A 25400-nucleotide genomic window follows, 5' to 3' on the forward strand; every position below is an offset into this window, starting at 1 on the left:
TGAAAAATAGCATATATACAAAAAAGCTATAAATTTAAAGCACAGTACCACGATTAGCTGTAGAACGTATTTCAGACTTTGACATGGGTAACAATTTCAAAATTTTAGGTTTTTACTTCTAGCTGCTCTAAAATACTGGAGACTAAAAGAGATATCAATTTAATGACTCAGCATTCATGTTCATTTGTTAAATCCCATCTTCTCTGTATAACTCCCCCATCACCTTTGATCTTTCCATCCCTCTCTTTAGGGGGGTTTGGGCTGTGGCCATTCTAAATTTTTGATATTGGAAAAGTCTGTCCTTAATATAGAGGTAGGGGGATGGAACATTCTGATGTTCTGGAGAAGCTGAGCTAGGTTTCAGGACTTATCTGGTCCAAGGACCCATCTGGAGGTTGTAGGTTTCTGGAAAGTTACTCTAGTGCATGGAACCCTTGTGGAATCTTACATATTGCCGTAGGTGTTCTTTAGGATCAGCTGGAATGGTCCTGGTTGGGGGTTGGCAGGTTACGATAGGGGCAAGATCTACCCGAAGCCTGCATAAGAACAGCCTCCAGAGTGGCCTCCCGACTCTATTTGAACTCTCTCTGCCACTTACACTTTATTAGTTACATTTCTTTTCTCCCTTTTGGAGTGGCAAAGTTAATTTTTTATTTTAAGTAGGCATTTTTGGATGGGAATGAGATAGAATTTGATTGAAGGCAGAGATGAGGAGCCTATTGGAAGAGTTAAAGCAAGAGTTGATGAGGGTTTTGATTTAGAGTGGTCAATATTGGTAGAAGAGATGAAGAGGAAATCAACTCGTGAAATAAGAGAGGTAAGACCTTTGGGATCAAGGCTTGAGTTTTTCTTCTGATTTAGTTGATGGTCTTCTAGGTCCTTAGTATTTTCATTCGGTTATTCATCACATACTTTTCTCTGATCACATGACCTAGATTTTTAGTCTAGTCTTTGGTTTAGTGAAGGAAAATAAAAGCAAGAAAAATAAAAGCCAGAGATAGGTCATTTCAGGCCATTACAACTTCAAGAAAAAAAAGATTTGAGATTTAACATGGAATTTTATTATTTCCGTAAAATGTTACCATACCGTAATAAGTTAGCAGTGTTTAAATAAGTAATAGTAAAAATAAAATAAGCAGTTTAACTAATATAATTACTCCTTGCCTATAAAGAACTTTTATCGCTAGGCTTTAGAGCCTGCTTCATCAACTAACTTCAGTGTTCACATGAATGTATAAATAAACCCAAGGTAATTTGGAACTTTTCTGACTATGCAGATTAACTTTTTTTTTCAGTTTTGTAATTCATTCAACAAATATTTATTGAAAATCTATCTTGTGTCAAGTATTATTCATGTCCATTGGGATGAATCATGATGCCAAATAAACAGCAATTCTATTTCTTGTGGTGATTTCAATCTATTTGGATTGAAAGAGATAAGAAACAGTAAACATAATGAATAAATTACATTGTATTGTAAGAATTATGAAAAATCACTGTAAGAACAATCTAGGATGGTTGGTGAGCTGTGATTAGTGAGTTGCTATTTTAAATAAGGCATTAGAAATAGGGCTCCCTGAAAAAGAAACATTAGACAAGGCCTCAGTGTGGTAAGAGAGTTCTCCAAAAGGATGATTAATGGAAGATTATTTCAGGGAAAAGAAACACCTAATGCAAAGATCTAAAGCTTGAAGTATACCTGGCATGTTCAAAGAAGTGTAAAAAAGATAAGGAAACTGGAATTTAGTGAGCAGAACAGGGAGTTGTTGGAGGTAAGGCCAAAGAGCAAGGGGCAACGGCAGATCACTTTAGAAGAACCTTGGGACTCTGAAAGATATGGTAAGTCTTCGGTACTGAGCGGGAGAGTGATGTGCTCTGATTTAGCATTTCAAAGGATCTTCCTGGCTGCTGAAGGGTCACCAGAGTTAAAGCAGGGAGATCAGGAAAGAAGTGAAACTTGAGAACATTTAAAATCTCTGAATATCTTCTTCTCATACAAACATACCAAAAGCCACACAGATATCTGTCTGCATATTAGTACCACCCTCAAATTTGAAGATTTGGAAATATTAAAAACTATTAACTATGATTTGAGCTATGTATACATTGATGCAACACGAGAAAAATTACAAAACTCTCATTAATGTTCAGAACGCGTGATTTTGAAAAACAACAGAAACATATATTTAAGACATTTCAAATATTAGAATTTTTAAACTTTATATAACATCAAGCAAAACTTTACTATAAAATATGAAGCATACCTTAATATGCCTATGAAAGTAATTACCACATAAAAATAATTACAGTTAGGTATTTTGCTGATTAACTTTTGATCCAGGGTCACTACTCCAAAACTTGTCTTGAAAATGGACTCTTTCCGATGATTAAAAAGTTATATAGTTTATTCTAAATCATCGTTTTCTTTTTTCCATCCAAGCATACTCTAGAATCAGAAAGCCCTCCTTTCAATAACTGACTTCTGGAAAAGAACTTTTGTAGTGATTGTATAGTTTGAAGGGGAGGAAAAAAAAATGACCTGGTCATTCTGTCAGGTTCCAAAAGTGGAGGCAGCCTGGACCTGTATTGGAGTGCTTAAAAACTCTGGAGCTGTTAGAAATGTATCAGGATTTTGTCATTTGTCAGTAACAGCAATAGACTAATAGAGGTTGTTCTTTATGATATCCTCTGTTTAAAGCAAAAAACACTTTGCTTTAAGGAAAACAAACAATATTCCCCAATTTTATGATATAAAATAATCTTTTGTTTGTTTGATTTTGATGTTTGTTTTTTATACACTTTTTCTTTTCAAAATGGATTGCAACCAGTTCTGAGGAATTTAATTAATCCTTGCCTTTAAATATCCATATCCTAGATTACTCTATAGACTTGTACTTAATGGTGCAGTTCACCCTTCCTTTTCTTTTCTTTTTTTTTTTAATGTGTTTATTGTGAAATACAATATATATACAAAAAACCCAGTAAATTTCCAAGCATTTTAACAAGTAGTTATAGAACAGATTTCAAAGTTTGGGATGGGTTACATTTCCACAGTTTCAGGTTTTTCCTTTTAGGTTCTCCAAGACACTGGAGACTAAAAGAAATATCAGTATAATGATTCAGCAGTCATACTCGTTTGTTAAATTCTATCTTCTCTCATCTGTAGGGTTAACAGGAATGATATTGGTTGGGGTTTGGCAAGCCCCAGGAATTAGCAATATATAGCTGAAGCTTGCATAAAAGTAGCCTCCAGGATAGCCTCTCAACTCTATTTGAACTCTCTTAACTTCTGATACCTTACTTTGTTACATTCCTTTTCTCCTTTTGGTCAGGAAGGCGTTGTCCATTCCATAGTACCAGGGCCAGGCACATCCCTGGGAGTCATGTCCCACGTTGCCAGGAGACTTTCACCCCTGAATGTCACATCCCATTTAGGGTGGAAAGTAATGATTTTACTTGCAGAGTTGGACTTAGAGAGATAGAGGCCACATCTGAGCCATAAAAGAGGTTTCTTGGAAGTAATCCTTAGGCATAATTATAGATAGGCTTAGCTTCTCTGCTACAGAAATAAGTTTCATAAGAACACGCTTCAAGATCAAGGGCTTTGAAGCCCCTAATGTTTGAGAGAGTATCAGGGGTTTCCCAAGGGGGAAAGTTTAATAAGTCCATATTTTTTTTCTCCAGTCCCTTAAGGGGTTTGCCAGTACTTTTTAATAGTTTGCCCAACATACTGGGGATATATCCGTATATTACGTTAAGCTAAACAGAATTACAAGCCCTTGTTCCCATTTTGGCTCCGTGTGTTTGGGTTGTTTAAATGAGCTATCCAGGCAGGTTGAATTAAATCATGTGCTGCAGAAGATTTAGTTTTGGACAAAATAAACCTCTCTTCCTTTGGTGTCATACAGTAGGTGAAATTCTAAAATACAGACAATATCTTCCTTTGCCCTGTATCCTGGTTTACTTTAGTCCCAACCAGATTGGCTTCATTCCCTAATCTCTTTTTCGTTAACAGTTGCTGCGTGTAGCAATGTTGAATTACAGAGCTGCCGAACTCTTACTCTGAGTCATAGGTATTACACAGGTACCCAAAATTTGAGGGAAATACCAGGTAATGCACATATATATAAGCAACAGGTTATACATATATACGCAGCATCTCAAAATCTAGAAATAACATGACTGTGGACTGAATATGACTGTTATATGACCTTGTAATCTAGGCCCCAATTTCCTTGTAAGTTTTTTTTAAAACTGACCATACCGTATTTGTCCTTTTGTTTCTGGCTTATTTTGCACAGCATAATGTCCCCAAGGTTCATTCATTTCATTGAATGCCTCTTAATTTCATTGATTTCTGTAGTCTCACAAAATTCCAACATATATTTACATTGCAGTTCACCTTTCTGCTTCTGAGTCATTGTACCCTTTAGCCACCTCCATCCATTAGGCATTATGGATAATGTCCAAAATAAACAATCCATGTCTTGCTGTATCCTCACTTAGTTGTACAATCATCAACAGTCTCAATTTTAGACAATTTTCATTGCTCCAAAGAGAAAAATAATAGATAAACACACCTTCACCAAATAGCAAATCTAAACCTCCCCTTAACTCTTGTCCCTTTTCGCCAATTATTTACCCCTGATATTGCTATGGTTCTGTTGATATCTTCCTGTTAACTATAGGGCATAACATGCAATAGTAGTTTCCCCCATATCCTTCTGTTATTGACTATTTGTACAAGATTCATATCTTTGAAATAATTCATGCAAGGACATATTTGTATTGGTCACTCTTCCTTTTTTTGATGACCATGTTTTCCTCTTTCTGTTTGTCTTTTGGGAAGCATGGTCTTTGTCTTTAAAAATTAAAACCTAAATGATTGAGCTAAGAGTTCAGTTTTAAAGTTGTATGTAGAGTGTGTCTCTTTGAATATACATATTCACTGAAGGTGAATTTATTTTCAGGTATCAAGGTGAAACTGCTCACCTAACTGATTTTAGGATGTGCCTGCTTCCTCCTCTCCCCCTGTAATGAGTGTACAAATTAGTTAATATTCATTTGTTGGAGCCATCAGTTATTTTAGGGTGAGACTTAAGAAATAACTTAGACAGTGTTTCAACAAATTTGAAATTAAAATTTTTATGATATGCTATTGAAAGATAATTTATATAGTTATTTACATTCATTGTCACTTTCTATATGTGAATTAATTTTAATTTATTTTGCGTTAGGATAAGACTGGCACATCTTCTCTAAAAATAAGCGATAAATTGACTTGTAATGAAACAGTTGAAATACCTAAGGACAGCAAAATTAAAACCTCTTCAGGAAGAAAAAGATTAAGTGAAAATGAACTTCTTCAAGAAGATGAACCACCAGCAAAGAAAGGTACTAGTTCAGGCCAGTAGGAGGCCTTTAAGAAAGCTAATTCCTAAACCACCAAACAGAAAACTTACAAATAAGAGAAAATTTACTTGTGTAAGGAAAACACTCAGGAAAATGTAAATGTCAGTAATTTTTATGCTAACATAAACTGTCTAGAGAATGGGTGTATTTAATGCTGCTTTCTATTTTAATAAGTTTATTTTTAGATACTGTGCTTTATCACTTGTTTCCTTTGCATGCCTATAATTCCTTAATTTTTGTGCTTATAAGAGTTAAAACTTTACTCTTTCATTTTTATAAATAATTGTTGTGACTAGTTCTGGCAAAATCTTTCCACATTGTTTTCTTGTCTTCCCTTGCATTCTTTATTTATTTGGAGAAAATGAGGTTTGACAGTAAAATTTTGAGCTTGAACATTACTAAAGATAAATATGTTCAAGTTATTGTATTTACTACAGAATTACTTTTAAAAGTATCGTCCATCCTTACTCTATATCTCCCTATTTAAGTAGAAAAACTTTTTTCCTAGTTTAGAAGAGAAGAGTTATGTGAATGTTATATTGTTACTATTGTTTAGATTATTTGCTAAGCCATTTATTTAGAAAACTTTTATTAAATGATAAAAGGGAGACAGAGTTTTCTAAGAGAATGTGCATTAGCTTTAGAAATCTGATTCTGCTACTTCTTCCTAGTTGGTTCACCTTAGGAAAATTGGATAAGTTAAGTTTTATTTTTATCATTAGTAAAATAAAATTACCCTGCCTGCTTCTGATGTTGTCAAGGACATGTTTTAATATGCCAGCATAATAAATATCTCATAGGACCTCAGTAAATGATTATTTTCAAAATGAAATATCTTAAGGAATAGTATAACATTAGATACATGGTCTAGAGCATATACAGTATTTGTGTGAGCTGATATGCCTAATTAGACTTCTGTTATCCTATATTGGCTTTGGGGAGGATAATTTTGCTATCATTTTCATTGAACTGTTCCTTTCTTTCTTCCATCTTGAAGAGTATCATAGAATAGTTGAGAATGTAGACTCAGTAGATCCCTAGGTAAATGGACAGGGCAGGGGTAAGTGATCTACACAGTGTTGTTAATCCTCAAGGTAGCCCATTCATGGAGAGGAAGATTATGTAAGAACAGTTGTTTAAATTATAAATAATTTGGATGTGAGTGGGTTTAAGTAACAAAAAAATTTTTATACTTAAATTCACAACAAATTTGAATGGCAAATTTCTTGATTATCTATATTATTAGAAACTATATGAATCACCTAAGGAATCATATAAAAAGCCTAGATAAAATCACCCTCCTTCCTCTCTACCTGCCACTAAATAGTGCCCAGAAAAAAAATGTTTTCTTTCTCTAACCATCAGTATAGGATTAGAGGATTGTAATTTTCATAGGCTGCATGTTTTCTGTTACTAAAAGGGAAAGCAGGACCGTTTCCCTTTCAAAGCAAATTTAATTGCTTCAGGTTACTGTAACTATATATTGTCACCATGTAAACAGCCCAAGAAGTAAGCCTTCAGATGGTAATAATTGTAACAAGCCAGAGATATAATACACTGCTTACCTGTGATTTTTCCATCAAACTAATTTTTTTATAACTAGGAATATTCCTAGTTCTTCATGTAACATACATGAAGGTTGAAAGAAATGTAAAAAACCAAATTTTAAAGTATGATCTGCATTCCTTTCTCTTTGTTTGTGTTACCTTTTATAAGTTAACCTTACTCTATATACTGGAGAAAGTGTTTTTCCCATCCTTATTCCTGATAAGATGGTACTTTAATTTCTCCCTGATAAGGGTGTTCTGAATATGTTCTTTAAATCTTTGAGTTAAAACACTTGAAAATTCAATTCCTGGACCATGGCACCTCCCCCCACCCCCCAAAAAAAATACTTGAAAAATTCTAAAAGAAGAATATGAATATCTGAAAAAGAAAATCAAGTGTAAACCAAATCACTTAGCCTGATTTCCCCTATATCATGTGATATTCCTAGTTCTCAAAGTGTAGTAAAATTATGAAAGCAGTATTACCTGATCATAAAAGTGTATTGAGCTTTCTGTATTGACTCACAGTTTAGGAACTGTATCTATATAGTATGTAGGACCCAGATCTCAGGATATTTAGGTTCTAATTGTGAACTCTGAATTCCTGACTTTGTCACTTAAAACTTGCTTAGATTCCCCCCCTCTCTCTGGATAAAGAGTTCATGCATTTTTTAAAAATTTGTCTTTTTAAAAGGCCAGAGGATATATATATATATATTTTAACATGTTTAAGTCATCAAAAAAAAAATCCTAAAGTATTATTATCACCATATTTAGTTTTCTTGATTTGTCATTTCCATTGGTGAAGTCATCTGTTTGAACATAGCACATAGGGGAGCGTTAAGTTGGAGAAAAAAGTAGAGTAGAAATCTAAAGCCGTGGAAATATTAAGTTATGCTTCTTTGGGATGGCTTGACACAACTTTGGTAAGATGCTATAAGACAACTTATGTATCTGAAGAAAATTATGTTATAGATTTGTTCTAGTTTGCTAGCTGCCACAATGCAATATACCAGAAACAGAATGGCTTTTAAAAAGGGGAATTGAATAAGTTGCTAGTTTACAGTTCTAAGGCCAAAAAAATGTCCTGATTAAAGCAAGTCTATAGAAATGTCCAAGCTAAGGCATCCAGAGGAATATACCTTGGTTCAAGAGGGCCGATGACATTCAACATTTCTCTCAGCTAGAAGGATACATGGTGAGCATAATGGTGTCTGCTGACTTTCTCGTGGTTCTACAAAAAAGGGACTCTCTCCAAAGTGTTTCCTTTTTTAAAGGATTAATGAGTAGCGTGACAACTCCATTGAAGCTATCTGATCAAAAGTTACCACCCATAATTGGATGGGTCTCATCTCCATGGGAACAATCAAAATGCTCCCAGCCAGCAATATTGAATGAGGATTAAAGGACATGGCTTTTCTGGGTTCCACCACAGATTCAAACTGGCACAAGGTTAAAGATCTTAAAAAAAAAAAAATCCCTAAGAGTAAGTGAACAAATTTGTTGTAGAAGTAAACAAAGGCAAATAATTAAAAAATTCCATAGTAGCTGAAAACTTTGAATAAACTGAGAATCTTGAGGCACTAAATTAGGAAAATGTAAACAAACATTAAAATCTTCAAAAATAAACTCAGCAGCTTTTAAGAATGTGAGACCATATAGCAACAGTAATGCCATATTTTTCTTCCTTGCCTTTGAGACTAGAGAGACAATATTAGTTGTAGGTAAGATAGCTTTGTCCAACGAGTTCTTAAATTAGTCAATATTAAAGAGAGAGGCTTGAGATCCCATAATGGGATTACACAATTACTGTTTCCCAACAGCATTTATACAGTTGGGTGTAGGAAAAGGTATGAATTGTATTTAATAAACAGAAACTTAAAAATAAAGCTTGTTTTTCATACATACTACTATAAAAGTAAAACTGGATAAATTCTTGGATGAGGTGGGGAGGTAAGTTTCCAGATGATTCTTGGTTGGGAGCATGCTCCCATTGGAAGCAGATCAGTGTCTTGAGAGGACTAGGGGATTTTTAAATTAAAAAAATTTTTTTTTATTGTGATCATTCTGTTCTACATATATAATCAGTAATTCATATCATCACATAGTTGCAGATTCATCATCGTGATCATTTCTTAGAACATTTGCATCAATTCAGAAAAAGAAATAAAAAGACAACAAAAAAATTCATAGATACCATACCCCTTACCCCTCCCTATCATTGATCACTAGCATTTCAGTCTAAATTTATTTTAACATTTGTTCCCTTTATTATTTATTTTTATTCCATTTGTTTTACTCGTCTGTTGATAAGGTAGATAAAAGGAGCTTCAGACACAAGGTTTTCACAATCACACAGTCACATTGTGAAAGCTATGTCTTTATACAGTCATCTTCAAGAAACATGGCTACTGGAACACAGCTCTACATTTTCAGGCAGTTCCCTCCAGCCTCTCCATTACATCTTGACTAACAAAGTGCTATCTATTTAATGCGTAAGAATAACTTCCAGGATAACCTCTTGACTCTGTTTGGAATCTCTCAGCCATTGACACTTTATTTTGTCTCATTTCGCTCTTCCCCCTTTTGGTCGAGAAGGTTTTCTCAATCCCTTGATGGTGAATCTCAGTCATTTGCTAGGGGATTTTAATTTATCAAGAGGGATCTAGGGTTTAAAAATTTTGAGAACAGTTATGTAGGTTTTTTTTCCCATATTATATAATAGTACTGAAAGATCTTTTATAAATTCTTAGGCTTCTCCTTTGTTTTGTCACAGTTTAACTGTGGTTAGTATATAGAAAGAAAAAACTTAGTTGTATATAGTATGACAGCTTGCAGTAGGTTTTTATCTTTAAAAAATTTCATTGAACAAATCTGTTATCTGTGCATCTCCCTGGCTATTACCAGCTCTCAGCTAGGATACACAAGAGCCTTCCAGAGACATGGAAACAACTTACGGGCTTGAATTTCTTACCTACAAGAGTTCAATGTTTAACTCTTATGAAACAATTACATGTAACAGGGCTGCCAGTTAGAGGCTTTGTAATAAAATAAACTGCTAACTTTAGATTACAATGTAATCTAGAGGTGGCTGTCAACTTCTTCCAGAAATTTTCAACAGTAAGTGCGCAGAGAAATATTTGTTTGCTTGATTGTGGAATGCTCCCCCAGACCTCAGTAGGGATGTTAAATAGTACATAAGCATTGTACTATCTGTGAAAATATGAAAGATTATGAATTCTGTATCTGCTCTTGAGAGTTCAAAATAAAGGACTGTGGCAGAAAAAAGTCAGTAGGCAGAAAAGACTTTAAGTGTGCATATATATATATTATGTATAGTAGCCACTAGCTACATATGAACACTTGATGTGTCTAGTATGAAATGATTTGTACTGTAAGTATACAGTACACTTGGATTTTATTGACCTTAGTATGGAAAAATAGAATGTGAAATGTCTCAATATTTTTACATTAGAATACATGCTAAATATTTTGGATATATTGGGTTAAATAAAATATATTATTAAAAAAAACAAGTGCCTAGAGTGGTATTTCTCTAAGTATTTTATGTACAATGCATCTCAGCCTTACCAAATCAGTATCTTTTTTGGGTGATTCTCAAGAATATGTGTTTTGATAAGCTCCCTGGGTGATTTCTTCTGCCCAATAAAATTTGAGAATCACTGTTGTAAAAAAGAATAGAAGACCTTAATATTTTAACATAGAAACACACTACAGTAATCAAGTTAGTATAGATGGGGCTTGTCAGATTATGAATTTGCACCTATCTGGAACCAAAATAGGTTATTGATTGCAAAAATTATATTTACAAAGATTAATTATTTATTTTTCTGTGATATATCTTAGAGATAGAAAAGAAAACATCATGTGGAAATCTAAGTTTTTAAAAATACCATTTAGATTTATTGTTCAAAGTATATAAAAATAAGACACAAAGAGAGCCTACTGTCAGAGAGATGAGAGAGAAACTTTTTTTTTTTCAGTAAGACATCACAAAAGGTTATGATGCATAGGATGATATGGGGGGGGGCAATTTAAAAGAAAAGAACTCTTAAAAAAAAACCCTTTTTAGATTAATTGGCCAGATACCAACAAATGTACTAGGTTTCTTAAAGAGGAGGATTTCAAGCCAACCTTCCCTTATAACTTATGCTCTTGTGAATTAGTACTCCTTGTATTTCCTGTTATATCTGGGACCTTTAAGAATGAAGAATTTGTTTCTTATGTACCTAATGAGGATCACCACATATAGGAGAAATCAACAGGGAAACAGTCAGTGAGGGAGTGAAGTTAAAAGGACATACGGAGTCAATTGTATCAGAGCAATGTTACATAGAAAATCCACAGTAAACTGAAATAAGAAGTGTGCCCATCAAACCAAGAAGTGGAAGAGAAACAAAAGTCCAATTCATGCATGTTTTGAAGTAAATTTCCTAGATTATGTGATGCTCATCAGGCCCTATTACAGTAATGGAAATTACATGAAAACATAAAAAGATATATATATATATATATATATAAATACTTTTGTATGTCAAGAGGAATGAGGATTATGTTTCAAGATGTAATAATAAAATCTATGAGAAAAGCTTAAAGGTTCATAATTTATCCTGCCGTTACACAGGGTGAATTAATTAGTAAAAATGAATGAAATAAGCATCTACTCTGTGCTAAAAGTTCTTGTATTTATGTGACATTTAAAAAGCATTTCAACATACATTAGACATTTGAGCCTCTTAATAATATCCTGTAGGGTAAATATGGCGTGTAAAAATGTCCTTATTCTAGAAATGCAAACATTGCATTTGAAAAAGGCAAACTTTTATTCATGTACAGTTTTTCAGATTCTATTAATAGCGGACCAAAAAACAATGTTGTAGGCTCATTTACTATCTTGATCTTTACAATAGCTCTGAGATAGGTTGTAGTATTGTTTCCATTTTGCATTTGAGAAAAGTCAGAGAGGATGAAACAGTTTATTGGCAGTTACCCAGCTAGTGAAAGATAAAACCAGGTCTTAATCGTTTTTTTTTTTTCCTTGGCATGGGCAGGCACCAGGAATCAAACCTGGGTCTCCGGCATGGCAGGCGAGAACTCTGCCTGCTGAGCCACTGTGGCCCGCCCTAAAACCAGGTTTTAAATTTTGGCAATCTGATTCTAAAGTCCGTAATTTTAAATACTACATTATATGACTTCCTAAAATTTGAACTATTTTCCCCAAGTTTTCACTATGAAAATTTAGGTACTCAGTTTGCAGATCACTAATTTAGAATAATCCACATTATCATTGCACTTTAAAAAATGTTCTTTAGGATATGAAATGTCTGCCTAGGGTGTGTCATTATTTTTTCCATGCCCCTTTCTCCCATCTTATAATGATAATAAAAGTCTATGGTAGAAAATTTAAATAATACTGAAAGTTTAAGAGGAAATTAGAAACAGCTGATAACCATACTCAGAACAAGCGATCATCATTTTGTTGTACTTTGCTAACTCTCTCTCCCTTTATCTGCATATTAAGTATTGACTTATGCTACTATACTTTTTACATAACTGGGCTTATAACCACATGTTTTCAACTTGTTTTTAACCCAGCACCATATTTCTGTTTTTCATTAAAAGTTTACTGTTTTATATATTTGGATATTGGCTTATATGGTAATTGTTTTGTTTTATTGGGGTTTGCCAGATTAATAAAATTTTCTTATTTTTAAAGGACCTATACATGTTAGCCCTGCTGTCTATGAAGACCAAAAGAAAAGTGAAAAAATGCAACAAAGTATTTCAGAAGAGGAAAATATTAGCATTTTACGAGAAAATAATGAAGAGCTGAAAACACATGTAGTCACAGTTGAAAATGAACTAAAGAAGAAAATAGCAGAATTAAATGAACACATTGTTAGTTTGCGACAGGAACTTTCTTCTTCTGAAAAAAAGATTTTTACTTTAATTACAGAGGTCCAACAAATTCAATTAAATTATGACAATGCAATTTCTGAATTAAATGTGCAGAAAGGTATAAATCAAGAACAAGAAGAAAAGATTATGGAACTGTCAAAGGAGATAGAAACTGCTAGAAGAAACATTGTAAATAGTGTCTCACAAATAAAATTAATGCATACAAAAATAGATGAACTACGTATGTTTGATTCAGCTTCTCAGATCTCAAATATAGATTTACTCAATCTCAAGGATTTGTCAAATGGTTCTCAGGAGGAGAATTTGCCAAATACACAGTTAGACCTTTTAGGTAATGATTATTTGATAAGTAAACAGGTTAAAAAATCTTGTACTCAAGAACTCAATAGGGAATGTTCTTTCCACTCTAGTATTGAAGCAATTTGGCAAGAATGTAAGGAGATTGTGAAGACCTCCTCCAAGAAAAGTAATCAGATCCAGGAAATGGAGCAGCAGATTGAAAAGTTACAAGCAGAAGTGGAGAGCTTCAAAGATGAAAATGCTAAACTAAAAACGAGCGAGAGAGAAAATAAGAATCAAGATGACCTACTAAAAGAAAAAGAAAGACTAATACAGCAGCTGAAAGAAGAATTGCAAGAAAAAAATATTAGTCTTAATGCTGAGGTACGGCATGTAGTTGACGGAAAGAGAGCACTTTCGGAACTTACACAAGATGTTATGTGCTATAAGACAAAGATAAGGGAACTTGAAAAAATCTTAGAGACCCAGAAAGACAAATATAACCACTTCGTCAAGTTAGAACAAAAAATTTTGGAAAAGGAGTCTGTCATCTTAGAGCTGGAAAGCAGTCTGAAGGAATTTCAAGCAAATCTTCAGGATTCTTTAAAAAACAACAAGGATTTAAGTGAAAGGGAAGTTGAGTTGAAAAAAGAAATTACGCAGTTAATAAATAATGTGCAAGATATGAAGCAGTCACTTCAGTTAAAGGAAGAAGAAAATGAAGCCAACAGACGAGAAACAGAAAAGTAAGCTAAATAATATTAAAATACGCATATCATTCATTTTACTATGTAGCTTTTGAACAGTTAGATGAACATAATTTAATCTGGCAAAGTATAACATATACAGTGAGTAAAGAGTTGTACTTTGATATAAACCTTTGAATCTAAAACCTTTGAGAACCTGAAAGGTCTATAAAATCACATGAAATGATAACTGAAGGGTATACTCATCCCAGTCATGATTTAGATATGCGAATTTGTGAAAAGATGTAATTTTATAAAGACCATTACCAGTTTAAATGTATGATTCTAGATGATTAGTGGTGTATTACTATAGAAAAGTGATTTGTGTTTTCTTAGATTGAAAGAAGAGCTCTCTACAAGCTCTGCTGTTATCCAGAATCTGAAAATAGATCTTCAGAGGAAGGAAGAGGATTATGCTGAGCTGAAAGAGAAACTGACTGATGCCAAAAAGCAGATTGAGCAAGTACAGAAAGAGGTAGATTATTTTGAAAGTTGTGGGGCAAATTTCATGATGATGATGATGGTTTTTCTTATTTCTCAAGCTTAGACACTAGTCATAGGATTTTGAAAAAACTCTTGTCAACTTCATAATTTTTCTTAAAATGATGAGAACAAATATTTCACAGAAGAAAATTTAGCCAGCTTAAACAAACTGAAGAATGTCCAAAATTGAGGGGGGAAAATGCCTTATAAGATTAGAATCTTTTTCTTTTTTCTTTTTCTTTTAAGGACTACCAAATTCAGATCCCCCACAAAAAAGTAAAAGGCAGCTTTTGTTTGCAGATAGTATCTATACAATTTGAATATAACAAATTTATACCATAATTTAAATTTTTAAAATTTTTTTAAGAAAACAAATAATACACTTAGAACCACCAGAAATTGATATCTTAGTTAGCTTAACCGTAGGCATATTTAACTAAAGTATCCATATAATCATTGTAAATCCTGTGTTTGTACAGTAAGTTTCATAAACCAGTTTAAAATTGAGGCAAGGAAAAATCTACATATCCAGATAGCAAAGTTCTTAAATTCTAAGTATTAAGCACTAACTTAGATAAAATTTAATCAGCTGTCAAAACTGAATGTTCTCAAAATATTAAGTAGAAAGTTCTTACAGATATCTGCATTGCTGTATTCTAGTTTGCTAGCTGCTGGAATGCAATGTACCAGAAACAGGATGGCTTTTAAAAACGGGAATTTAATAAGTTGTTAGTTTACAATTCTAAGGCCAAGAAAATATCCCAATTAAAGGAAGTCTATAGAAATGTCTCATCAAGGCATTCAGGGAAAGATACCTTGGTTCAAGAAGGCTGATGAAGTTCACGGTTTCTCTCTGGAGTGGAAGGGCACATGGCGAACATAGGGTTCTCTCTCATCTGGAAGGGCACATGGCGTCATCTGCTAGCTTCTCCTGGTTTCCTGTTTCGTGAGGCTCCGTGGGAGGCCTTTTCCTTCTTTATCTCCAAAGGTTGCTGGCTGGTGGATTCTGCTTCTCATGGCTATGTCTTTCTGCTCTGCTCTCTCTGAATTGCTCTCATTCTCCAAAATGTTTCCTCTCTTATAGGACTTCAGAAACTAATCAAGACCTACCCAAATGGGTGGAGACACGCCTCTGCCTAATCCAGTTTAACAACCACTTGATTAAATCACATCTCCGGGGAGAAGATCTAATTACAGTTTTAAACATACAGTACTGGAATTGGGATTAGAAGGAACGGTTGCCTTTACAAAATGGGATTAGGATTAAAACAAGGCTTTTCTAGGGTACATACATCATTTCAAACTAGCAAACTATGTAATGACCTATGTTACTAAATATTTTCCTTATTTCAGGAAATATGAAGGTACAGATACAGATGTTTTAACAATGGAAATCTTAACCCCTTGAAATGGATATCTTAATTTATCCATAGGCAAATTAAAATAAATCTAAGTAATCACCATAAAGCCTATTCGTATTACAGAAGGAAAAAATCCATAAGTACAGATATGAGAGTTATTTGAATTCTAAATGTTAAACAGTATCTTAAAAACCATTTGATTAACTATCAAAACTGTGTGTGTTCTCAAAATATCAAGTAAAAAGTTATTACAAATATCAACTTTGCTATAGTAGTGAGCTATGTTATAAATATTTTCAAATTTTTATTTCAGGAATTTATTTTGTCTAATATTACTGTAACTGCCTATAGTACTTTTTTTTAAATTGTTTTTTTAGTTGTAAAATATAAGATATATATACAAGGAAAAGAAAGAAAAAAAGCAATAATTTTAAAAGCACACTTCAGCAAGCAGCTACAGAGCAGTTCCCAGAGTTTGTCAGGGACTACCATGCCCTCAACTCAGATTTTTCCTTCTACCTTCTCCAAAACACTGGCGGCTTTATCAGTCACAATAATGGAATCATACAATATCTGTCCCTTTTGTGTCTGTCTTACTTCACTCAGCGTTATGTCCTCAAGGTTCACCCTTGTTGTCACATGTTTTAGGAGATCATTTTGTCTAAATGCTGCATAATATTCCATCGTGTATATATATATATATATCACTTTTTGTTTATCCACTCATCTGTTGGTGGGCACCTAGATTGTTTCCATCTCTAGGCAATTGTGAATAGTGCCGCTGTGAACATCGATGTGCAAATGTCTATTTGTGTCACTGCCCTCAAATCTTCTAGGTATATACTGAGTATTGGTATTGCTGCGTCATAGGGCAACTCAGTATTTAGTTTTTTGAGGAATCGCCAAGCTGATTTCTACAGCAGCTGAACCATTTTACATTCCTACCAACAGTGAATAAGTGTTCCAATTTCTCCACATCCTCTCCAACATTTATAGTTTCCTGTTTGTTTAATAGCAGCTATTCTTATAGGTGTGAGGTGATATCTCATTATCGTCATAATTTGCATTTTTCTTATAGCCAATGAAGATGAGCAGCTATTCATGGGCTTTTTAGCCATCTGTTTGCTCTTCAGAAAAGTGCCTGTTCATTTCCTCTGCCCATTTTATAATTGGGTTGTTTGTTTTTTGGTTGGTTAGCTGTATAATTTCTTTATGTACACAGGATATCAAGCCTTTATCCAATATGTGGTTTCTGAATATTTTCTCCCATTGAATTGGCTGCCTCTTCACCTTTTTAACAAAGCCCTTTGAGGCACTGGAGCTCTTGATCTTCAGGAGTTCCCATTTGTCTATTTTTCCTTTCACGACTTGTGCTTTATGTGTAAAGTTTAAGAAGCTACCTCCTGTTACTAGATCTTGAAGATGTTTCCTTACATTTTTTTCAAGTTTTATGGTAGTGACTCTTACATTTAGGTCTTTGATCCATTTTGAATTAATTTTTGTGTAGGGTGTAAAGTAGGGGTCCTTTTTCATTCTTTTGGCTATTGAAATCCAGTTCTCCCATGCCCATTTACTGAAAAATTCTGTCCAAATTCACTGGATTTGAAATTTGGTGGTCAATCTCTGTATTGATTCTATTCCACTGGTCAGTCCTTCTGTTTTTGTGCCAGTGCCATGCTATTTTGACGACTGTGGCTTTATATTAAGCCTTAAAGTCAGGAAGTGATAGACCTCCTAGTTTCCTCTTCTTTTTTTTTGTTTTTGTTTTTGTTTTTGCATGGGCAAGCACGAGGAATTGAACCCGGGTCTCTGACATGGCAGGCAAGAACTCACACAGGCTGAGCCACCGTGGTCTGTCCTGCTCTTCTTTTTTTAGGGTATCTTTTGCTATTCGAGGTCTCTTTCCCGTCAATATAAATTTGATAACCAGTTTTTCTAAGCCTTTAAAATAGGTTGTTAGGGTTTTTATTGGTATTGCTTTTAATCTGTAAATCAGTTTCGGTAGAATTCACATCTTGATGATATTCAATCTTATCCATGTGCGTCTTCCTTTCCATCTATTTAGGCTACCTTTTCTTTTAGCAATTTTTTGTAATTTTCTTTGTATAAGTCCTTGGCATCCCTGGATAAGCTTATTTCTAAATACCTAATTCTACTGGTTGCTGTTCTGAATGGAATTTTTTCCTTAGATTCAGTTGTCAACTTGCCTAGGTGAAGGCACCTAGTTCTGCTGCTGTAGACATGAGCCAGTGGTATGTGAACCTCATCTGTTGCTCATTACATCTGCAGTCAGCTAGGAGGCATGCCTGCTGCAATGAATGTTGTTTGACTTAATTGGATGGTTGTCACCTCAGATAGGTCATTACTTGGGTATAGAAACATTACTGATTTTTGTACACTAATCTTGTATCCTGCCACTTTGCTGAATTTGTTTATTAGCTCAGGTAGTTTGACTGTAGATTTATCAGCATTTTCTAAGTATAGGATCATGTTATCTACAAATAATGAAAATTTTATTCCTTCTCTTCCTATTTGGATGCCTTTTATTTCTTTCTCCTGTCTCATTGCTCCAGCAAGTACTTCTAATGCAGTGTTGAATAACAGTGATAACAATGGGCATCCTTGTCTCATCCCCAGTCTTAAGGGAAATGCTTTCAGTTTCTTATGATGGTGGCTATGGGTTTTTCATATATGCGTGTTCTAGTTTGCTAGCTGCCAGAATGCAATACACCAGAGAGTTTGCCTTTTAATACAAGGGGATTTATTTCATTAGTTCTTCAGAGGAAAGGCAGCTAACTTTCATCTGATGTTCTTTCTTACATGGGAAGGCTCAGGGTAATCTCTGCTGGCCTCTCCAGGTCAACAACTTTTCCTGGGTGATTCCTTTTTGCATCTGCAAAGGCCTGGGCTGAGCTGCAAGTGCTGAAATGAGGTATGCAGAGCTGCTTGGGCTTATTTAAGCACCATCCAATTAAGTCAAACATCATTCATTGCAGCAGGCATGCCTCCTAGCTGACTGCAGATGTTGTGAGCAACAGATGAGGTTCACATACCACTGGCTCATGTCCACAGCAGCAGAACTAGGTGCCCTCACCTGGGCAAGTTGACAACTGAATCTAACTACCACATTGCCCTTTATGATATTGAGAAAGTTTCCGTCAGTGCCTAGCTTTTGAAATGTTTTTATCAAGAAAGGATGCTGGATTTTGTTAAATACTTTTTCGGCAACAATTGATATGATCATGTGATTTTTCCCTTTCGATTTGTGAAAGTGCTGTATTATGTTGATTGATTTTCCTATGTTGAACCACCCTTGCATTCCTGGTATGAATCCCACTTGATCATGATGTATAATTCTTTTAATGTGGCACTGGATATGATTTGCTGGTATTTTGTTAAGAATTTTCATATCCATGGTCATTAGGGAGATTGGTCTGTAGTTTTCTTGTATCATCTTTATCTGATTTTGGTATTAGCTTCATAAAATGAGTTAGGTAGTGTTCCTTTTTCTTTAATTTTTTGGAAGAGTTTGAACAGGATTGGTGTCAGTTCTTTTTGAAGAGTTTGATAAAATTTTCCTGTGAAGCCATGAGGTCCTGGGCTTATTTTTTGTTTGAAGATTTTTGATGACTAATTGGATCTCTATACTTGTAATTGGTTTGTTGAGATCTTCTATTTCTTCTCAAATAGAATAGGTAATTCATGTGTTTCTAGGAATTTGTCCATTTCATCTAAGTTATCTAGTTTGTTGGCATATAGTTGTTCATAATATTCTCTTATGATTTTTTAAATTTCTGCATGATCTGTGGTAACAACCCCCTCTCATTTCTAATTTTATTTGTGTCCTCTCTCTTTTCTTCTTTTGTTTTGTTTTTTGATAGACTTTATTTTTAGTGTAGTTTTAGGTTTACAGTAAAATTATGCTGAAGGGGGTTCTGTACTTCCACCTCCTCCCTCCTCCTACCCCACACACTTTCTCTATTATTAATATCTTGCATTAGTGTGGTACATTTGTTCTAACTGATGAATCAATACTGATACATATTTATTAACTAAAGCCCATAATTTACATTAGGGTTCATTGATTGTGTTGTACAGTTCTGTGCATTTTGACATATGCAAAATGTTATGTATCCATCATTACAGTATCATACAGATAGTTTCACTGTAGGAGACCATCAATATTATTAACTTTCCCAAAGAACCAACTTCTGGTTTTGTTGATAGTTTCTATTGTTTTATTGTTCTTCAGGATGTTTATTTCTGTTTTAATCTTTATTATTTCTCTTCTTTTATTTGCTTTGGGGTTAGTTTGCTGTTCTTTCTCTAAATTCTCCAGGTAAGCAGTTAAATCCTCAAGTTTTGCTCATATGTGTTTTTTAATATAGGTATTTAGGGCAATAAATTTCCCTCTCAGCACTGCCTTTGCCACATCACATAAGTTTTGATATGCTGTATTCTCATTATTATTTGTCTCCAGATATTTACTGATTTCTCTATCAATTTCTTCCTTGACCCACTGATTATTTAAGAGTGTGTTGTTTAATCTCCATGTGGTTATGAAAGCTCTGCTTCTTTGGTGATTATTAATTTCCAACTTTATTCTGTTGTGATCAGAGAAAGTGCTTTGGATAATTTCAATCTTACTAAATTTATACTCAGTTTTTGTCCCGGTATTTGATCTATCCTGGAGAACATTCCAGGTACACTAGTGAAAAATGTGTATCCTGGTGTTTTGGGATGGAATGATCTATATATGTCCATTAGGTCTAATTCATTTATCTTATTGTTTAGGTTCTCTCCATTTCCTTGTTGATCCTCTGTGTGGTTGTTCTATCTACAGCATATATGTTTATGACTGTTATTTCTTCTTGGTGAATTGTCCCTTTTTTTAAAATGTAGTGTCCTTCTTTGTCTCTTATGAAGTCTTAACATTTAAAGCCTGTTTTGTCTGATAATAGTATAGCTACTCTTGCTTTCTTTTGGTTACAGCTTGCATAGATGATCTTTGTCCATCCTTTCACTTTCAATACATGTCCTTGAGTCCAAGATGCATCTTTGTAAACAGCAGATAGATGGATTATGTTTTTTGATCCATTCTGTTAGTCTGTATTTTTTAATTGGTGAATTTAGTCCATTAACGTTCAAAGTAATTACTGTAAAAGCAGTTCTTGATTCTGCTATCTTGTCCTTTAATTTTTATTTGTCAGATCTGTGTATTTTCCTTCTCTCTGTTTTCCTTTAAATTACCTTTACCCATATTCTTCTATTCCGTGCCCCCCCCTGCAGACCTCCCTCTCCTGTCTTTTTTTATCAGCTTACAGGGCTCCCTTTAGTATTTCCTGTACGACTGGTCTCTTATTGACTAGTTCTCTCAATCTTTATCTTTGAAGATTTTAATCTCTCCCTCAATTTTGAAGGATAACTTGGTTGGATAAAGAATTTGTGGTTGAAAACCTTTCTCATTTAGGATCTTAAAAATTTCGTACCACTGCTTTCTTGCTTCTGTGGTGCCTGTTGAGTAGTCTGAAGTCAGTCATATGTGTTTTCTCTTGAATGTAGTAGATTGCTTTTCTTGTACTGCTTTCAGAACTTTCTGTTTCTCTTCAACACTAACCGGCTGAATACTGTGTGTCTTGGAGTGGGCTTGTTCAGATTTATTCTACTTGGATAATAAATAGAATATTTATTTTTATATAATATTTATTATAATAAATAGAAGTTTGCTGGGCTTCTTTGATGTACATATTCGTGTCTTTTATAAGGGTTTGGAAGTTTTCTCCAATTATATCTTCAACTAACTTTCCCAACCCTTTACTCTTCTCTTATTCTGGGACACCAATAATTCTTATAATTATATATAATTCTTATATTTTTGTGCCGGTTATGTCCATCATTTCCCGAAGATCCAGTTGCATTTTTTCCATCTTTCTTGCCATTTGTTCTTTTGTGTGCTCTAGTTCTGTTGTTTTATCTTCTAGCTCACTTATTCTTCCTTCTTCTTCCTCATATCTGCTATTGTGTATCTCCAGTATATTTTTTATTTGGCCTACTCTGTCTTTCATTTTTGTGAGATCTGTCATTTTTCTATTTAACCTGCTGAATTCTTCTTTATGCTCTTCTAGTGTCGTCCTGATATCCTTTATTTCTTTATAAATATCCTTGAGTAGTTGGTCCGTATTCTGTGTCCTCTCTGGAATTTTGATTTGGTCATTTGGCTGGGCCATTTCTACTTGGATCGTCGTGTGCTTTGTTTTTTCTGTTGTGTTCAGGACTTTTGATTATCTTGATATGGTTATTATGCAAGTTTGTTTCCTTCACTCTTCTAAAGTTTTATATTTCCTTAGTTTTTGCTGAATGTTTCCTTTTATGCTTTGTCAGTTATTCTCTCCTAAATCAAGGTCCAGATCTCATGTAGGGGATACAGTTCACCTTAAGAGTCTATTATAAGGTAGGCCAGAGTGCACTGGTACTCCAGTGGCAGAATGGCTGACTAACATGCAGGAGACCCAAGCTGAACTCCTAGACAGGCCTGGCCAGCAAATGGCATGCTAGAGTCTCCTCCTCCCTCAGTCCTGCATCTCCTGGCCAGAGTAACTCGGGGTCTATGACCTGAGCAGGAGGCTGCTTCGGCAGGGCCAGCCAGCCAGTGGGTTTCTGCTGGGGGACCAGGTAGCTGACAAGCATGTGGGGGATCTGCTGATCTGCAGCGCTAGTAGGCCTGCTAGACACCGCAACTCCTAGCAGCCATTCCCGTACCCAACTGGGTGATCACTCCATCCACCCCTATAATTTAATTTTTAAATAGGAAATATGTCGGGATTTCCCTAGGAAACAGGGGAGAAGAAGGGGCGCCATGCAGGATAAGAAACGACAGACACAAGAAGTTAGTTAAGTGGGGTCAGGGGACTCAAGCTCATCAGGAGCAAGGGTACTGAATAAACTGACATCCACATATTTATTGTGCTATTACATGGAAAGTGCTTTAGAGAGTATAACAAAGCAAGATTATTTTTAATATTTGTCATGCCTGCAAAGCTACAAAGTTTGGCTCACAGTTCTTGTCCCAGGAACCGTTTATTACTTATCAGAATGTTTTCTGTACAGCTCTCTTTAGACTCCAGAGTCAGCATCCTTGAGAGCAGAGTGAGCATTGACTAACCTGCTTGAAACTGCAGAGGTAGAACTCTCTCACAGTAAGGCCAGATTAGATAAGGTGCATACGGGCTGAACCTCATTTCACAGGAGGCCAAGGGGCCATGCCTCCAAGGTTATTCTGACGTGGCTTTGCCAATAGTCAGCGGCCTGCTTCTGGTCCCCAACAGAAATATAACTATATGATTCCAAATTTGAAAGGTACAAAAGTATATACAGTTGGATAAAACTCCCTCCTATCCCTACCAGTCACCAAAGTTTCCTCCAAAGGCATCAGATGTTACCAATTACTTCTGTCTCTGTCTTTCCTTCTTTCTCTCCCTTACTAAAAAAGGAAGAAAGCATTCTATAAACACTGTTCTGTACCTTGCTTCTTTTTCACTTAATAGTATATCTTGACTGCCATTCCACATCAATATATTAAGAGCTTCTAAATTCTTTTCTGTGACTCTAAGATAATGGATTTATTATAACTTATTAAATTGGTCCCTTTTTGTTGGACATTTGGGATAGTTTCCAGTCTTCTGCTGGAACAAATGATATAGCAGCATCATTTTGAACATTTCCAAGTTTTTCTGTGGTTTAGATTCCTAGAAGTGGAATTGATGGATAACTGGTTTGTACATCTGTAAAATATTGATGTTTATTGCTGTTTCTAGAGATTATGCCAGTTTACATGTAAACAACATATGAAAACAGAAGAGTAACTTTTTCTTCATTCTCATCCACAAAGTAGTATATTTATAATACTTTTTTGATCTTTACCAATTTGAGTGGTAAATAATGTATCTTACTGTATGCATTTTTCAAATTATGAGGAAGCATCTTGTTGTAAGAGTCATTTGTGTTTTTTTCTTGGTGAACTGTCTGTTCATTTCCTTTACCTTTTCTTTTGAGTGTTATTTTTCTTTTTAGTACTTTACAGGTGCTCATTACTCATTAAGGAAATTACCCTTTTGGGGCTATGAATTGCAGAAATCTCACCCTCCCCCAAATATTGTTTTTCTTGATTTTTTACTATGGTCCATTTTTGCCTTGGAGCCAATTTTGACTTTTATATCATTATTGTTCTGTTATGACTGCTTGATATTATACTTAGACCTTCTATAACGGTTAGAACAGTTTAAAAAATTTTTTTACTTCATGTTAAATACAGAACAACAATTGCTTACAGGTTCCACCCAAATTCTTTTCTCTTTCCTACCTTCATATAAATTACGATTCTGAAATTTTTTTCTTTCCTTTTAAAAAGCAGGGCTGTAAGTACTAAGTTTTAATGATAATATGGGAAAATGCTTATAATGTGAAGTAATAGAAGCTGAACCCATTTTTTTATATGGTAGGATTAAAGCTATGTGAACAATTTGCATAGCAATATAAACTGCAAGGAAATACATCAGAAATATTTATTATGTACCTTGGTTATCTTAGGTATTGACTTTACAATTTTTTAAAACTACTGCTTGCATTTATTGAGTTCTATAATAAAGCTTTTCATTAAAGGGAAAAAAATCAAAACATTACTGCTATAGATAACATGCATAATTTATGTTGCTTCTGATAATTATACATGAAGAAAGTTTCTAAGCACACATGTTACATGAAAAATATTTCAAAGGTAGATTACATTAGAAATGAAAAGACAATAAAAATGACCTAAACTATATGTAAGCAGTTAAAAATTCTTAGTGAAGTAAGCAAATTATTGGCAGTGGGCATAATTTGGAAAAGTACTAGTGGTAATACAGATTTGGATTGTTCCCTTGGCAGGTAATTTTGGCCAGTTCAGTCTCCAGTCCTTCCACCCACCCCACCCCATTGTACACAAATGACCGATCTTTAGTTTTTTTTTAGTTTGTATTTTTTTGGGTGTGTGCATGGGCCAGATATCAAACCTGGGTCTCTGGCATGGCAGGGAAGCATTCTACTACTGAACTACCCATGCACCCTTACCTTTAGATTTAATGTAGATTCTGAGCTTATAAAATAAATTTAGTTTGAGATTTAAGCTTTTAAAACCCAGAATCAAAGCTAGAGTTTCTGTAGGATGATAGTAGACAAGCTTGAAAGCTTTATATGTTCTTGCCAAGTGATAGTATATTGGAATAAATACTTCATAATATAAACTCCTGCAGCTCTTGTAGTCCATCCTTAGTTCTGTTCACCTTATTGCCTTTGGTTATATTCCTTAAACTTAGCTCAGTCTTCCAGAGGGAATTTTGGGTATGTATGTCTATTATCAGTCCTGTTCTTCATGGGGTATTCTTAAGAAAACAATTAGGAAATAAATTTTAGGCTGCATATATGGCTTTCATGCACTCTCTACATTTCTATTTCATGAAATATGAACTAGGCCTATGCAATTTGATTCTGAACACCTGTTTCTGTGATCTGATCCACTGCTGTTGTTGACTTTGCTACAAAATAGGGGAAAATGCATTTCTTAGTCTTTTCTGATATGTTTAAAAATATTAATT

At 34.4% G+C, this 25400-nt stretch overlaps 1 protein-coding gene across 4 annotated transcripts in view; it reads left to right on the forward strand.

Moving 5' to 3' along the window:
- KIF20B (kinesin family member 20B) overlaps nt 1–25400 on the forward strand; it is a 145534-nt gene that overhangs the window by 58557 nt on the left and 61577 nt on the right. For all 4 annotated transcript variants that reach the window (XM_077125379.1, XM_077125382.1, XM_077125381.1 and 1 more), the window contains 3 exons: nt 5238–5394; nt 12697–13924; nt 14261–14399. In XM_077125379.1, the coding sequence (XP_076981494.1) occupies nt 5238–5394; nt 12697–13924; nt 14261–14399 (1524 nt within the window). The remainder of the gene's footprint in view (nt 1–5237; nt 5395–12696; nt 13925–14260; nt 14400–25400) is intronic.

This window comes from Tamandua tetradactyla, chromosome 13 (genome assembly GCF_023851605.1).
Source record: "Tamandua tetradactyla isolate mTamTet1 chromosome 13, mTamTet1.pri, whole genome shotgun sequence".
Lineage (NCBI taxonomy): Eukaryota > Metazoa > Chordata > Mammalia > Pilosa > Myrmecophagidae > Tamandua > Tamandua tetradactyla.